We start from the raw sequence: 17,412 nt of genomic DNA, 5'->3' as shown, positions 1-17,412 counted from the left end.
TTAACCTCTGAGTCTCCATCTCATCATCTTTAAAATGGGGATAATAACATCACCTATTGCATTTTTGCAGACTATGCATGAGATTATACATTTGTAATAAGTAGTATAGTGCTTGATATATATTCTGAGCTCAATAAATATAAGCTATAATAATAATATGAATTGGGGTGCCTGGGTGGCACAGTTGGTTAAGCCTCCAACTCTTTTTTTTTTTAAGATTTTTATTTATTTATTTATTTGACAGAGAGAGAGAGACAGCAAGAGAGGGAACACAAGCAGGGGGAGCGGGAGAGGGAGAAGCAGGCTTCTCGCCGAGCAGGGAGCCTGATGCGGGGCTCGATCCCAGGACCCTGAGATCATGACCTGAGCTGAAGGCAGACGCTTAACGACTGAGCCACCCAGGTGCCCCAAGCCTCCAACTCTTGATTTTGTCTCAGGTCATGATCTCAGGGTTGTGAGATCAAGCCCAGGGTCGGTCTCTGCGCTCAGCACAGAGTCTGCTTGGGTTTCTCTCTCCCTCTTCCTCTGCCCTATAAATAAACAAGATCTTTAAAAAAAAATTTTAAAAAATTGAATTGCATTCCTGACAATGTCTTTTGAGGGCTAATCTAAAACGCACAGAAGCCTTATCAGGGCCTCAATTATAGAAGTGGACAAATTGGATGTAAATGTTTTAAGTAAAGTTCACCCTAGAACAAAACAGGTTTGAACTGTTTGGGTCCATTTATATGTAGATTTTTAAGATAAATACATTATAATATGGTAAATGTATTTTCTCTTCCTTATGATTTTAACATTTTCTTTTCTCTAGCTTTATTGTAAAAATACAGTATATAAAAATAAATAAAATCTTTAAAAAAATACAGTATATAATATCTATAACCATCAGAATATTTAACTGATTATTTAGGTTATCAGTAAGGCTTCCAGTCAATAGTAGGCTATTAGTAGTTAAGTTTTTGGGGAGCCAAACCTTATACTTGGATTTTTGACTGTGCAAGGGGTCAGCACCCCTAACCCTTGGTTTTGCAAGGGTCAGCTGTATATGAAAAGTGCAAGTTTCTTGTTTATTTATTCAAGCCTGGGATATTATGTAGTCCCTAAAATGATGTTTACAATGACATGTGGAAATGCTGATGGTATTGAGTAAAAAAAAGATGTTATATGACATTTAATATAATCTCATCTATGTATAAAGCTCTGTATCATAAGAGTATATAGAAAAAAACTAAGAGAAAAATGTCAATGTCAGTAGTCCTTTACTCTGAAAGGGCTACTTTGGGTGGTTTTTATGTTTATTTATATTTTTTAAAATGTTTTTCATATTTTTTTCCATGGCTCACCTTGTATTCAGAAAAACAAAACCTTAAGGTTCTTGTCAGAGCCACACTCAGCCCCTCCTCTGGGCAGGAGATCTCAGGGGCCCCCGGGCTTAAACCTGAAGCTTACTTACAGGTGCTCCTCAGTGGGACTGGCCACTTGTAACCTGTCACCCCTGAGTTCTGTAGTCTGCTCTCAGGAACCGTACTTTACTGATTGTAAGTCAGAACACAGGTATTAATCCTTAAGCCCTTTTTGCTCTGATTTCTGGCTTCTTGCCCCTCACATCATTACTCATTTTGAGCTCTCCCAAAGAATTCTCTCCTATAAAGAGATTTTGACTTCAAACTCACAAGACAGAGGTATTTCCTAGGTTTTAGGAATTTATTTTCCTTTTCTGGTTGGTTGAAGAAAAGTCAGTCAACCTTCAGATTGACTTGAGAGCAGGATTTCAGAGCATATTTAAGTAGTCTTCTTAAGGGGCTTATAAATGAGAGTTGGGAAGGGAGGTTTGCGTGAATGCATTAACATGGGATCCCTTAGCTTGTTGCTTTGGAATGAATCTATTCATAGGACTGGGCATTTAGTATGACTTTTTAAGCCACGGATGAATGAGTAAGGAATGAATACAGGTCATGAACAAAAGAGGGAGCCCAACTTCCAGAGTCGGGTAGTTACAGTCTCGTGTGTAAGGTAAAACTTTAAACTTCCTTGCATTAATGTGATGCTTTGGGCAACCTGCAGTTGTTTTATATTTTCAGGTGTCATTTATTGATTTCTCCGTGCTTCCGGGTACTCCATCAGGCAATGTGATATGTCTGGCAATTGATGTGATGCCTTCTTAAGGCTTCACATGGAGCCATGAAGAGAGGCAGAGGCCTCAAGTGGTTTTGGAGTCTCTGAGACTCTTGAGCCCTTTCCACTGGCTTCTAGTAGCTGTCTGTCAAAATACAATGCAAACAGCCCTGTCTAGTTTAGGACCTTCAGAGGATGAGACTTGATTAGGAGGAAGGCAGAAAGTGAGGGTTGTGAGAAATGTCTACATTTATCAGGCAGTGGTGGCAGAGAACAAGGACCTGGCCGTGAACAGCACCAGGATAAAACATACTAACGGAGGACAGGGGCTCAAGGAGGAGGGCAGCCAGGAGTGTCATGCGTTGTAGAGCTCTCCCGTAGGTTCGGTTTAGAGGAAGCCATTGGATTTGGAAATAAGAGGTGGTCAGGGACCTTTTCAAGGCAATACCACAGCAGACTCGTGGAGGTTGAAGGCAGATCCCAGCAAGCTGAAGCGTTCGGGAGGCAGGGAAGTTGGGTGGTGAAGGGAAGGTGAGAGATGGCGGCGTGGTTGTAGAGAAAAGCTTTGGAGGCATTGGTAATGCAGAGTGTGTTCAGAGGTTGAGGTCAAGGAGAGTGAAGAGAGATGGGGTAAAAGATGCAATAATGCCAAAATAACGTTCTAATAACGTTGAAAACTGGATCAAGAATGTGGGCGGAGGAATTAGCCATTTCATACCGGGAGAGAAGAAATGAAATAAAAATGGGTAAAGAAAGATGTTTTGAGTCTGACAGGAAGCCTGTGCCTGAGGGACTGAATGAAGTAGAAGATAAAATAACCTGGGAGGAGGCGGAGGGTGAGGGTAGGGCCTGGAGACGAGGAGTGAGGGTTTGCAAGCAGCTGCCGTGAGAGTGGGAAGGAGCATCTGTAGCCTAGCTCCAGCTTCCTTTAGTAGTAGGTAATGCACATTACACTCACTCATTTCAACGGCTTCTAGAGATCCCCAAGATCAGACATTCATAAATATTTATTTATTGTACCCACAAAGTACTCCAGAGATCTTCTTACTTTCTCTTCAAAGCATCCCCTTGGTGATTATTCTTCTTCATTCCTCTAATTGTACATAGAGAAAGCCTTAGTTAGATGCAACTAGTTTTTAGACCACTGAACACCTGCGGATCTTGTCGATGCATGTCTGAGCCCAGAACTCTGTAAGTGCTGGCTTGAAAGAGGAAGAGGCTGTGACTTTTCAAATAATTGAGCCTTGAATGAGTAATGTTTCTCAGGTTTCCAACCCTAGAAGGTACCCACTCATTCAGGTAATCATAAAACAGTCACTTCCATTTGCTCCAGTAACTTCAAAGCTTTTTGAATCTCCCCTTTAGCTCCTGGCACTGTGAGGAGGGCACAGGAAAAAGAGAACGTTGTGTGGAAACCTTATACTAAGTTGGGGGAAGTAGCTTCCCTCTCCTCTTTCCCTCACTACAGTCTTCGTTTTCCTTTATAATTCACTGAAGTTCTATAATGAGGATTAATTTGGCTCTTAGGAAATCAAGAATTGCTCCTAATACGGGCAAAAGGCTGCCCGTAATTTGAAACTCCCACAGTTCAGAGAAGGGGCAGGGGCTGTTCGTTTGCGTGCTCACAAGAAGAGTTGGCATTCTGGGGAGGACACTTTTGGCTCAACTTCTGGAGTGGTTGTGCAGGTCCTCAAACGGCTTCTCATGGGGGATGAGTGGGTGCAGGTGTGTGACTGAGATCCACTTCTGAGGGAACACGTCTCAGGTGGTCAGCAATTAAGAAAGTATCACTGAGGGTCTAGAGAAAAAGACCTGTTTTAACAGATTTCAGGGGACAGGCCGTCTGTTTCATTGACCAGGATTTTTTAATCTAAACATTGCTCGAGATCACAATCTCTATCTACAAGAGTCTGAGCCGAACAAGCCGTATCTGGTCCCTGAGTGGTGCATTAGCAAGTGCAGACAGTGCTTTGAATCCTAGAGGGAAAGACCTGTGCTTAGAGCTCTAACTTTTCATTTCCTAGGCCTTTACTCCTTTTTTATTTTGGTGGGTAAATCACGATTTGTGGATTTTCTTCCACCTTTGCGATGGAGGGTGGTAAACAGGACCTGAAGGGCAATTACCCCTTAAAATGAGGCAGAGGATGGGAGCTGAACGCAGTCGGGTTCTTGAATGAAAGGATGACTATTACATGGGTGAGAATGAGACCATGCTGGCTGTACCAGATAATTAGTCTTAGAGCTTTAATCACAACTCCTACAACAGAGCTTGTATTGTATTGTGAATTATGTATTGGGTCATGAAAATGACTTTTCAGCTCACAACTCTTCTTTGTAACTTACCTCTAATTGGAGACTAAAATTTTCCACCGACTCACCCCACTTATCTACTAACGCCAGTCCCTCCGTATCAACACCTGAGACGGGTGTGCTGCCTCTGAAAGGCCAAATTCCTGGGAAGGCAGCTTGCGGGAAGAGCACCGTGCCCCCCTCAGGAGCACTGTGCATGGGGGCATGCTGGGCTAGAGTTCCCAGAACTCTTGGGGGAAATGTTGAAAGTACTGGCAGTACCGTTGCTGTTAGTCTGACAGTTCTCTCTCTACTCCAAGCAAGAATCTATCTTATGCCCTTCTAGTACTTGGAGGTCGTTCAGTTGAAAAGGGATGAAAACTTAATAGCTGTGCTGGGCCTGGCCATTTGCTAAAAGCCTCAAACGCACCGTTTGTACAGGTCCCAAACGTCTCCTTTCCTGGGGTGTCCTGCCTTTGGGCTGCTCTCCTGCTGTTTGCACTGCAGCGGGGGTCATTACGATCCCTTCTGCCCTTTGGTGTAGTGATGAGACCCCACGCTTACACTGCCCGTGCCTTCTGTGTGCCCCCCCCGCCCTCTCCAGACTGTCATCCCCTGTGCCAGCGCTGTGCTGCTGATCTCCACCACACCGGCAGTGTCTGCCTGAGCTGCCAGAATGCCCGGTACCTGCTGCTGGGGGACCACTGTGTGCCTGATTGCCCTTCTGGATACTACACGGAGAGAGGAGCTTGTAAAAGTAAGTGCCGGACACAGGAGCTGGCGTGAGCTGTTCTTGGGGCCAGTAGCGGGAGAGAACTGGAACTTCCCCAGAGAGAGACAGGAGGCGGGAAGCACGCTGCGGGACAATAAACCAGCCTGGCTAACGCTCTCAGTTGGGGCTTTTATTAACGCCTCTCGGGCTGCTGCTTGGAAAAGGAGCTTGGCTACATAGGTTCTCTTTGTGTCTCTTTTCCCTCTGCAGAATGTCACTCCTCCTGCAGAACCTGCCAGGGCATGGGACCCTTCTCCTGCACCTCGTGTGATGCCGACCTCGTTCTGTCCCACCTTGGCACCTGCAGCACCGCCTGCTTCCCGGGGCACTATCTCGATGATAGCCGTGCTTGTCAGCGTAGGTTTTTAAAAATGAACTTTCTCTCCTTTCCTGCTCTTCTGGAGTCATTGAAGGAAATATGAAGTTCTTGCTTCTATATTCTCACTCGATAGCCTTTATTTTTATAAAAGAGTTAATTTACAAAGGCATATGGGTGCCGTTAGCAGACGTCAGTCTAACTGGGAAGTGCTGGGCTCGGGGATCTCCTCTGCAAGTACCAGCTGTGTGATCTTAGGCCAGTCATTTAGCTTCTCCGTTCTCTGATTATCTCATTTTAAAAATAAAAGTGTTGGCCTGTTTTGTCCTCAGCAATTCAATTCCAAGATCCTGAGCAGAGAGTGGAACTCATTCTAGTAAACAATCAGTGACCTAAGCACTTGTCTGGATTTAATTTGTTTTCTGTATGTATTTGTTGAGTATTGACAATGTGCAAGGCTTGACATGCTACAAAGCGTTCGGTTTCTGTTCAGTCATTATTTTGTCTTGCATGAGAGTTACTTGTATAGATGTCTTATTTCTCAAATAAGTCAAAATGTGATTAATTACCTTTGTCAGGCACAAAGAGGATAAATTAGGGAAAGGGCAAATCTGAGTAGAAAAGAAATTTAGGAAATCCTTCACAGATGAAGGAACATTTTTGAGATACGCTGAGGTGGCTTACTTTATTTCAATCACTGAAGTGTCATTTGCGAAAAAAACTTTGTTATACTTTTTCCTTTCGAAAATGACAGCTAACAAATAAATACAGTGCTGGTATTTCAAGTTTGTGTCCTAGGAAGAACCATATTGAAGGAATTATAGACTGGTGGTTAGGAAAGTGGCCTCTGGACTCGTCAAATCCTACCTGCCACTTACTAGCTTTTTGTGACCTTGAGCAAGTGAATTAACTGCTAGTCCTTGGTTTCTTTTTCTGTTAAAGGGGGATTATAATGGTATGGTACCTACACCTAATGTTCTTGCACTTAGTATGGACCCTCGCGGAGAATAAGCTTTCAGTATAGATTAGTTATTGTTGTTGTCATCGTCATCCAGAATGAGATGCAGATCAAGCACTTTAAGATATGTATATTTTATAGATAGATATTACTGTTTATTGAGATGCTTACAAAGATTTGCATTTGAAATGAATTTATGTGGAACTCATCATTTTGTATCACCCGTTGAGATACCAGAGATAAAAAACCCTTTTTGGACCCATAAAAAATTTCTTTGCTTTTATAACAAAAACTTTGCTTAGTATATATCAATATACCAGTATCTGTAGATTCTCTAACACAAGAGACATGAATAAAACACTTGCATGTTCTGTTCAAGAGCAAGAGAGTGTTGGTGGAGACATAGTGACTTAGATTTCTGAGGCTCTTCACAGCAGTGGAATCACAGAAATAAAAGTTCAAAAGAAAAAATAGAATCTTTTGTATGGCCTATAGATGACAAAAAAATGTTGCATTGAAATATTTCTTTCTGAGAAGCCTTTGCCATAGTGCAAGGTGATCTCCGCACAAATGCATTTGTTATGCTACCACGTAAATAGGATTTCATAGACTATTTCAGTTAAATTAAGAATCGGTTAAATGAAGAATCTTCTAGCTTTAGTCCTTTGCTAAAGCTTAAGTTTCGTTCTTTCGAAGATTGAATAAAGCATGCCCTTAAGTTGGGTTATTGATATAAAAAAAAAACAACAATGTTCCTTTTTTTTTTTTTAAAGATTTATTTATTTGATAGAGAGAGACAGCTAGAGAGGAAACACAAGCAGGGGGAGTGGAAGAGGGAGAAGCAGGCTCCTGGCTGAGCAGGGAGCCCGATGCAGGGCTCGATCCCAGGACCCTGGGATCATGACCTGAGCCGAAGGCAGACGCTTAACAACTGAGCCACCCAGGCGCCCCAACAATGTTCCTTTCTAATGCTCATCATTATAAACAATTATAGTCCTCACAATTTTAGAAATGGTGCAGTAAAGCACTTTCAAGGAAATATAACCAGTATTAAGGGGAGGCATTAATAACCTTACTATAGAAGAAAGTAAGAGCTGGAGAACTGTCTGGATTCTGGCTACAGAAACCTTTAGAAGTTACATACTGAGCTCTAAAATTCAAGGATAATCAGTTGAGGCAAGCACTTTAAAAAAGAGATGATAAATGAGGTTCCCAGTGCTTAAAACCATGGTGCTTTAGAGGCAAGGAGGAGAACTCCAGGGTGGCCAGAGATGACCTTGTACCCGATTCAGAGATTCTTTCTCACTCCCCTCAGACTTCTACAGCTGAGGAAGGAAGCCAGGTCAATTGGAGGGGGTGGTAGCTGTTTAGTTGTTTGACGGTTCTTTCTCATGGGCCCTAGAACTCCCCTCTGGAGTGATACAGAGTAAGTCTCCTTCCTCATTCACTTGATTGCCTTCCAAAGTTTGAAATTAACTGTCATTTCCCACTTGCACTTTGCTGCTCCAGGCAAAACTGGAGCCAATGGAGTATTTGAGCAGAAATGGATGATCCTGTCTCCGAGCTGCGGTAGAAAACAGGCCTATTTCAGAGGGAAGGTGGATTTCCTAAGCTGTTGGGTCCTTTCCTCCTTCATAAATGATGGTTCAAGTACATCTCTGCTTCCCTCATTGGTTTCTGGTCCACTTACGACTATCTTCACTGTCCTCTTGGTAGTTTCTGGGGTCCGGGACCTCGGAGAACTGCACCTGGACTCTAGATGTGATCATAGCAACATGACTAATACCGTGTGTGGTCTGAATATTCTAAGATCGAGAAAATGCTCCTTACCCACATGCTTTTGGAGATGGAAGCTGAGAACCCAAGGGGCTTTGGTATGTGTAGACCTGCTCTGACAAAGACAAGGTCATTTGTGGATTGCTTGGTGAGAGATAAGGAGTTCAATGAATGAGGAAGAAGGGTTCAGGTAGACATGGAGGGAGCTCCCTGCTCTCAGTGTGACGCTGCTGCATCCCTCCAAATCTCCACATAGTTTTCTAACCTTTCACAGTGCTCGGCATGAATCTGCTTTGGAAGCCAGTATAGGGGCTGAGTTATACTTTGAGGTACCGAGGGGGAATGAAAGACTGCATGGAAGGACTCAAGAATAAGAAGGTACACAGATGCTTGAGGAAGTAAACTACAAGAAGCTCTCCGCTATCCAGACGGGGCATCATCCTGTCACTCTAAGATGAGGGATTGGCCTTTGGGCTTCATTTTGTAGCTGTTTGTCAAGTAGGGGGCTCCAGCTGACATTTAGGTTATATGAAGGCTCTTCAGTTTAAGATTGTGTTAGTTTCTTTAGTAACCATATCACACCTCTAATAAGCTTTTAATCAACTAAAGTTCTTAGATCATTTTTTATAGGAACTACTGTCTGAACAGGCCTCCGGTATCCTTTATTTGTGTAATGGGTTATGGAAAATAAATGCAGGACTTACAGTTTTGCTTATTTCATCAGATTACTTTTAGTTTATTGCTTCAACTAGCTAAAATTGAGTTTGAGTTGTTCTTTCAGCTGGTGAGATTAGACTGTGTGTATCCTATTAGGTTATGTGGCATATTTAAATATCTTTAGCATGATTTCTTTGTTGTAATTAAAGCTATTAATAAAAATGTTGATCAAGTAAAAAGTGAAGACTTCATCATAATATTCGACTAAGGACATTTCTTTTACTAATTACAAAGGTTTACTGATAACTTTTTGAGGATGCATTTCAACCATTTTCAAATCCACCTACAACTCCTAGACCCCACTTCATTTTTGTATTCACAGGTTTATCTTTGAGATTTTTGTCAAATCCTTTGCCAAAATTAAGATACACCATGTGTAAAAATTCTAGCCAAAGAAAAGATGGAACTTTAATTTCATTGAAGTTTCCAAAAATTAAAATATTCTTTTCTAATTATTCTCAAACCATCTGTTTGAAAATCCAGTCTAGAGTTTTTCTAGGATCTTTAATTACCAATCTACATATTCTAATGAATATTTTATATCAATGACATTTCTTGTAGGTGAAACAAGAGGACTTCCTTTTTATTTTTACCAGGAGGTAATTTTCCTGCACTGTGCCACACACTTTGATATCCTCTAGATCTAAAACTCTAAAAATCTAGCTCATTCTCTGGATTTTTCCTCTGATATGTACTTAGAGAAAATTTCAGAATGAGGCAGAGATGTGTTTGAGTATGTATAATTAAAATATCTGGTTTCTTTCATTTATGTGCAAGTGTTCATTGAACACCCATAACATGAAAGATAACTAGTTAGGTGCTGAACACTATTTCAAGGAACAGAACAAACCTGGTCTTTGCTTTCATGAAGCTTATAGCTTAAAGGATACATAGGTTAAATAATCATTGTAATGAAAATTATTATGTATGGCATGAATGAAATGTCTGGGGTGCTATAAGAGCAGTGACAGGGAGATTGTTCTAGACTGGAGATTGAAGAAGTCACTGAAGAATGAGTAAGAGTTAAAGACAAACTTGGAGATTATATTGAGAGGATTCAAATATGTGTATTAAGATTTTTGGGCGGAAAGAATGGAGGGAATGATGGAGGAGTGTTATTTGCAGAAATGATGGCTGGAAATTTTCCGGGGTTGAAGAAAGATATGAGTTTATAGATGAAAGTGTCCTCAGAAACCTGAGCAGTATAAATTTTAAAAATCAGTCTTGTGGATACAAGGAAAATAGAATGCAAGGGGGTCAAACTTGGTAAGGGGAAACCAATTAGGAGGCTATGACAGTAGTCCAGTAGGAATTGATGAGGGCTTGGATGTATTGGCATGTGAGAATATGGAGAGAAGCAAAAAATTCTGGGAATTATGTAAGAAAATTTGAATAAATAGGTTCCAATGAGTGATTGGATTAGGAATGAGAGATAGGAGGCCTATCAAGATAGCCTCCAAGGTTTCTAGCATGGACAGCTGAGGAGATGGAGAAATGCCAGTTGTTAAGTTAGGGAAGATGGAAGCATCTGGAATCCCTGGACCAGATTTGGGGATCATCCTTGAATGCCTGAATTAAGTGGCTGTTGAGAATTACAACTGGGCGAATCAGTAAGCCAGGCCTCCTTAAAGTCCTTTGTGGCTTAAAATATGGGATTTCCTGAGCTTCACAATAAAGTTGATGCCTAATTTTAATCTTGGCATTGCTCAAAAATCCGAATCCACATCATGAACAATTGGGTGCTTGATTCCTTGAGAAATCTTCCTTCCTTGAGAAGTAAGGTTCAAATACATCTCTGGACTATTATTCCCGAGATCTTGGAGTAAGTATAAATTCTGTTGCTGAATCACAGGGCAACTTGGATGTGGGATTTCCATTCTTGGGTTTATAATTTATCTTCTCTGGAAAATAAAATGATCCTTTTATTTTAGAAAATAAGAGTAACATTTTCTGTTTCTGTTGATCACAGGGGAGGGTTATGAGCCATAATTAAAGCACAGGTTGGAGCAGAGCTTTGCTCCTTTGTAGCATCTGTCTAGGTTTGATCAGCTTCAGTATTTGCAGTTGTAATTATCCGGTCATTTTCTCTTCCTATCTGCTCAGCATGTGAAGTGCATTGTGGAAGCTGTGATTCACAGGCTAGCTGTACCTCCTGCCGAGATCCAAACAAGGTCCTGCTCTTTGGGGAATGTCAGTATGAGGGCTGTGCCCCACAGTACTATCTTGACTTCTCCACCAAGATATGCAAAGGTAAAGCTCTTCCAGAACTGTGCAATGATTCTTTTCCTCAGTGATCTCCCTTTACTGTAGGTGTCTAATCCCCCACGTTGGGAAAATACTGTCATATGTTTAGATGATAGCAAGAAGGCATCATGTATTATGAATGCATGTATGTAATTTCTTTCTTTTTTTTTGTATGTAACTTATTTCTTAAGGAAATTTTTTGAGCACCTACTATGTGCCAGATGTTGTGCAAGGTTTTAGTAACTAGACCAGAGGTGGCAAACTGGATGTATTTGGTCCAAGACATGGAGGGTTGTTTGTTTGGTTTTTTTTTTTTTTGGCCCACCTAATGTTCTAGTGTTTTAAAATTTTAATTAATGCATTTTATTTATTTATTTATTTTTAAAGATTTTATTTATTTGAGAGAGAGAATGAGAGAGAGAGAGAGAGCACAAGAGGGGGGGAGGGTCAGAGGGAGAAGCAGACTCCCTGCTAAGCAGGGAGCCTGACGTGGGACTCGATCCCGGGACTCCAGGATCATTACCTGAGCCGAAGGTAGTCGCTTAACCAACTGAGCCAGCCAGGCGCCCTAATTAATGCATTTTAAAATGTAGAAGACTTCACATACAAAAATTGAGATTTTTCTGTTTCTTTTGAAAGAAAATTGAGATTTTCTGTTTCTTTTGAAAAAGTCAGATGATCTGGGAATACTGGATATGCATTTCCATAATGCGACAGTCAGTTGGAGATGAGTAGCTGTTGTCCCTTTTGTGTCTTCAGATCACTACAGTCCCTGCCATTCCCTCGTCTATCACACCAGGCCTATTTCAGAGATTTACATTACCTTCCTTTACAACTCTATATTGCTAGACACTAACCTTAATGAAGACAGGGTTCGGGGTGCTTGGATGGCTTGGTTAAGCGTCTGCATTCGGCTCAGGTCATGATCTCAGGGTCCTGGGATCGAGCCCCGCGTTGGGCTCCCTGCTCAGCAGGAAGCCTGCTTCTCCCTCTGCCCCCCCACCCCCCGCCACTTGTGCCCCCCCCCCCCAAATGAATAAATAAAATCTTAAATAAAAAAAAAAAAGACGGGTTGTATCTGATTTGTTCATCTCTGTTTAACAGACTTAAATGAGTAAAGACACAGTCCCTGTGCTCCAGGAGTTTGTAAGGAAGCAATATCAGAAACCTAGTACCTTGTTCTCTAGTGGTTAGAATTCTTGGGGCTTATGCTCTTTAAATGGCCGTGCTCAGCAAGGAGAACAGAGTGGAAGGCCAGATTTTCCTTGCTTCTCTTCTGTTTTCCTCCATCCCTCCGTTCCACTTGTCTCCCATCTCTCCAGTTCTGCCCAAGAACCTGGGGCTCAGATATGGAGGCCAGACATCTGTCAAGTAAGCTTGGGATGTTTTAAGGCTTTGCAAAATTGCACACTCTCCATTCCAAGAAATTCTACTTGTTGTCAACTTAGGTGGTCTCTCTGTTCTCAAGACCACAGAAGCTTTTCTATTTTTTCCCTTCTAAACAGCGGTTGTCAGTTTGCGGTGAAAAACAAGATTATCACAAATCCTCCATGTTGTAAATGATTTCATAACTATGCTGGCAGTTTCCAAGGCTCTGCTTTAGTCATTCTCCCTCAGAACTGATTCAGCCAAATAAATGAGCGAGGTTAACTTTATAAATCTCCTTGGAAGCACGTGTACTGTCTTGCACATTTACCTGCTTCTTTGGGACTTAGAAATATCGCATCAAAAAAGAGAAAGGTGACTAATGAGAAGTTTCCTCAGTTCTCAGCTGGGATGGATGGTGGAGTGAGGAAGAACTGAGTGCAGAATGTTCTCCGAGAAAAACAGTTCGGCAGCAAAACATTTATGAAGCTGTTACTATGTGCCAGGCACTGTGCTAACTTCTTTACATTCACTATTTCCTTTAATCCACACAATAGCGTTATGAAATAGGTACTCTTCTTATCTCTGTCTTACAGATAAGGAAACTGAGGCTCCAAGAATTTTGGGAAAGTGTGTAAGACATGTAGATAAACAGTGGCTAAGCCACAGCCTCAATAGAGACTTGGCTGTCTTCAAAACTCAAGTATTTAACCACATGGTGTTGTCCCACCTTCCATGCATGAAGGACTTACTTTACCATCTGGCACCTTGGCTCTCAAACATGAGTGTTCTGGCTGCAGGAATTGCCTGGGCCTTTAATAGCCACAGCTACAGTAATAACAACCATAATAATCATGAGAACAGAAACAACAGTAGTGGCCCTGACATGTTTCCTTATGCCCCACCCCAATCCTTGAGATGACGTCAGTAGTTCTGATACTGAGCCAGAAAATCTGTATTTCTAACAATCCTTCTGGATTATATGGATGCACATCCAAGGTTGGAGCCCACAAGCACATAAGCCCCTTGAAGCCAGGGTCTACCCACTTCCTACCCACCGTTCAGTGCTATGCATTCCATAGGGGCTTATTGAGCAGATAACATGTAAATGAGTCAGTTCTACTGCTCTAAGGAGATCTTCTGTTATTTCTGTAAGCCCTTTCTTTCTGGACAGTTCCTTGATGCTCCATTTAATTCTGACATCATTGGTCCTTTCTGTTGGGTGGGTCGGCCCCTGATTCTTGAGAGGTAGAGAGTCAAGCAGCCAGTGTTGGAGACAGCAGACGCCTTCCTCGTTGAGTCTCTGACATCCCTTTCCCTGTGGAGCATTTGGAGGAGGTGCAGATTAAGTCTGTGGAGGCAAATTGGCCCCTCCCTGTAGCAGAGCAGGCTTTGTTTGATGACACCGAGGCATGGGAATCAAGAACTCTAAGATTAAGTTGACCTGGCTCCTCGGCAGCCCCGTTGACAAGCAGGCTCTGCACAAGCCTGGAGTGATCCTTGTACACTCCTGTGTCTAACATAATTAGGAAACACTAAACCTCAGAGAGGCGTTCAGGCTACTACAAACAGAAACCTTGTTAGAGCTGGCTTATCTGACATCTCGCCTGGTGTCCTCACTTTACCCCCTTGCCACTGCAGACCGCGTCCTCATAAATTAGTCACTGGGGCTGAGGGCGGACAGGTGAAGGTGATCTCACGTGGACTTCCTTTCTAGAGTGCGATTGGAGCTGCAATGCGTGCAGCGGGCCCCTGAGGACAGACTGCCTGCAGTGCATGGATGGCTACGTTCTCCAGGACGGGGCCTGCGTGGAGCAGTGCTCACCATCCTTCTACAGGGACTTGGGCCTCTGTAAAAGTAAGTGTCCGGAGCTCCTGCTCTGTTCTCATCCAGCCTTCAAGCCTCCTCCAATTTTTACTGTTCTGACAAGGAGTCTGTGGCAAGTTTCCTTTCTGGCTTTTTGTCCAATTTCTGGTTTCTTTCCTAGGAGCTTTTCTTTGTTCTAGTCAAAATGCCCCCCCTCTCCTTCTCCCATACATGATATTTGCTAAAATTTGAGGTCAGTATGGGAATCTTGGGAGTATAGGGCCACATAAACAGGTATGTTTTGGTGATGACTATGGATTTCTTAGAGCACTGAATAATTCTGTCCTCTAAATGGGGAGGTGTATATACTCTGGTCATTTGAGCACCTGGAAGGAGCATCATATTCTCCCATCTGTCCCCTGAAGCCCTGCATATACCAGATGTCTCATCACTACCTTTCTCTGAACGCCACCCCCTTTAGCCTTGATTTAACACCACAAAATCTTCTGACCCTGAAATGCCCCCTAAATGCACAGATGGCACTCCTGGGACCATTCTTGGGAGACTGATAACTGACTGGGTGAGTCAGGAAAGTAAGAGAACCACGGACTAGTTAATAGTAATGATAATGGCTAATACCTGTAGTTTCTAGGTGTGCCTAGTGTTTTCCATTATTTACTTTAATCTTGGCCCAGCAAGCTGAGTGGGTCAGTATGAGAGAGAGCACTGAGGCTCAGAGAAGCCGAATATCTGATCCTAAGTCACCCTGCTGGGTAAGTAAGAGTAGTCACAACCAGAAGCCTGGCTCCTGACTCCTCGTCTTCTGCCTGGCCCAGCACACCAGGTCATATCGCTGTTTGGTGTCTAATATTGCCTCCCTGCGAGGCCCAGGAGCCCCCTGGAAAGCTATACACAGTTCTGTTGATTTGACTTTTGTCTTTCAGGCTGCAGCAACCACTGTGTCCAGTGCCAAGGTCCCCATGAGTGCACTCGCTGTGAAGAGCCGTATCTCCTGTTGGAAGCCCAGTGTGTCCAGGAATGTGGCAAGGGGTACTTTGTAGATCACGCAAATCGACAATGCACAGGTAACTCGGAGACTGCTGAGTCCCCTGGAAAAAAGTGAGGGCCACAAGTAAATCAGGTGTGTGTTGATTCTCAGGTAACCAAGGAGAATCTGAATTAGAAGCAGAATGAAAACCCAGACAGCTAGGACTTAGAAATTGATGGCTTCCCATGCACATCTGCCAATTGCTGGTTAAATAGAATATAGAAGTGCAGGCCAATAATTGTCTTGCACAAATCAATATTGTCTCTAAGGGTCTTTATGGAAACTAGGCCAATATTTTATGGAATGTAAGGCTTATGTTGAACTAAGGTGAGGTATCCATTAAGAGCAGATCACCTCTATTGATATGGGCACAGAATTTTCAGTGTGTAGACTAAATTACGGGTGACCCTGATTTTGGCACAATATCCTTGAGTAGGATTTCTGAGGACAGTTTAGTGCGATACACTGAACTTTTATCATTAAAGTTCAACCCAAAGCCTTAATCTCCTTGTCCATTGGGTTATCCACGAGAGTTTCTGCAGTTTGTTCTCATCACTTCCATTAAAACTTGATATCATATGCCCCACTCTGAAGAAAACCTGACATTTAATAATAAAGCCATGACCCTGGCATGGCATTTTACGTTTCACCACATTCCTTTGTCTTCATTATCTCATTTAATATTCACAATGAGTTGGTGGTAAAATTATATGGCAAACACTGGGAATCCCATTTTACAAGTAAAAAAAAAAAAAAGAAAGAATGGCTTAAGAGTATTAACCCAGGCAACATAAAATCAGATATTAAACCCAAGTTTTCTGATTCCAGTTCTGGGCCCTTACACTCTACTACCTCTTTATAATAAAATCTTAATTAAGGAAGCAGAAAAATTGGGCGATTTGTAGAAGTTTATTAACTTGACCCAAAGAAATAATCCTAGGGTCCTTTGATGAGCTTGCTCTCCTCCTGCATTTAAAATAATAATGATGATGATGGTGATGATATGATGATGATGGTGATAATAATAATGATGATGATGATGATGCAGTGACGTTAGTAGTACAGCTGAGTCCTTTTGTATGCCAGGCACTGTTCTAGCCTCTTCACATTGTAACACATCCTCCCAACAGTGACTTGCATCAGATGCTATTACTATCCCCATTTTTAGGATGAGAAATCACACCACAGATGATTAAAGGATAAATTGTCCCAAAGTGGACAGCTGATGAGTGGTAGAGCAGGAATGGTACCCAGAAAGGGCCTGTGCTCTTAATCCCTGCACACCACCTCCCTTACAATTCAATGTGCCCAACTCTTCATACAGTCCGTGTATGTGCAACATTTTCACATCACAGTGCATTAAGTGAAAGCGCGCCTCTGTGTTCGCTCTCCTCCTGAGGGTAGAGCAGCTCCCTGTGAAATTCTAGAGGAAACCGTTGGAATTCCCTGTTGCTGCAGTTGGGGGTCGTGTGTTGCTCGTGCTGTCACTATTTTTCTCTGTCGCTGGTGGCCCTCGCTGGCTGCCTGTGCCTTTGCTGTGCCTCACTTACTGTGGCCTTTCTTTGACAGCCTGCCCTCAGGCGTGCTTGCAGTGTAGCCGGCGGGACCGGTGTCACCAGTGTGACCATGGGTTCTTTTTGAAGAGTGGCCTTTGTGTTTCCAACTGCATTCCTGGCTTCTCTGCCCGCTCTAATGAAACCTGCGCTGGTAAGTGCTTCTTGTCAGATGCTCTGCTGTATATTAACCTGTAATTTCTCCATGCAAAGGCTGAGTTTGTAGATACAGTCAGCTCATGTGATATGAAATGCAGGATTCTCATTCTAGGAATACAGAGGAATGAGGAATTGTTTATAGGACATGGACGTTGGGGAAACTCAACCTCTAAGATCTTTGGGAAAAAGAATCTGTGCTTTAAAAGTAACAACTATCAGATCAGAAATTTGGCATAAAACTTAGTTGTGTTTCAGAACTACAGTTATGTTATAGAAAATTACCTATATACATA

General features: G+C 42.5%; 1 protein-coding gene across 1 annotated transcript in view; it reads left to right on the top strand.

Moving 5' to 3' along the window:
- Positions 1-17,412, top strand: part of FRAS1 (Fraser extracellular matrix complex subunit 1) — a 408,429-nt gene that overhangs the window by 247,480 nt on the left and 143,537 nt on the right. Inside the window, exons 21-26 of the mRNA XM_044912923.1 lie at positions 5,009-5,161; positions 5,387-5,533; positions 11,047-11,193; positions 14,270-14,410; positions 15,304-15,444; positions 16,977-17,114. Coding sequence (XP_044768858.1) covers positions 5,009-5,161; positions 5,387-5,533; positions 11,047-11,193; positions 14,270-14,410; positions 15,304-15,444; positions 16,977-17,114 — 867 coding nt within the window. The remainder of the gene's footprint in view (positions 1-5,008; positions 5,162-5,386; positions 5,534-11,046; positions 11,194-14,269; positions 14,411-15,303; positions 15,445-16,976; positions 17,115-17,412) is intronic.

This window comes from Neomonachus schauinslandi, chromosome 2 (assembly GCF_002201575.2).
Source record: "Neomonachus schauinslandi chromosome 2, ASM220157v2, whole genome shotgun sequence".
In the NCBI taxonomy this organism is placed as follows: domain Eukaryota; kingdom Metazoa; phylum Chordata; class Mammalia; order Carnivora; family Phocidae; genus Neomonachus; species Neomonachus schauinslandi.
The sequence above is the reverse complement of the archived record's forward strand: the minus strand, read 5'-3'. Positions and strand labels throughout refer to the sequence as shown.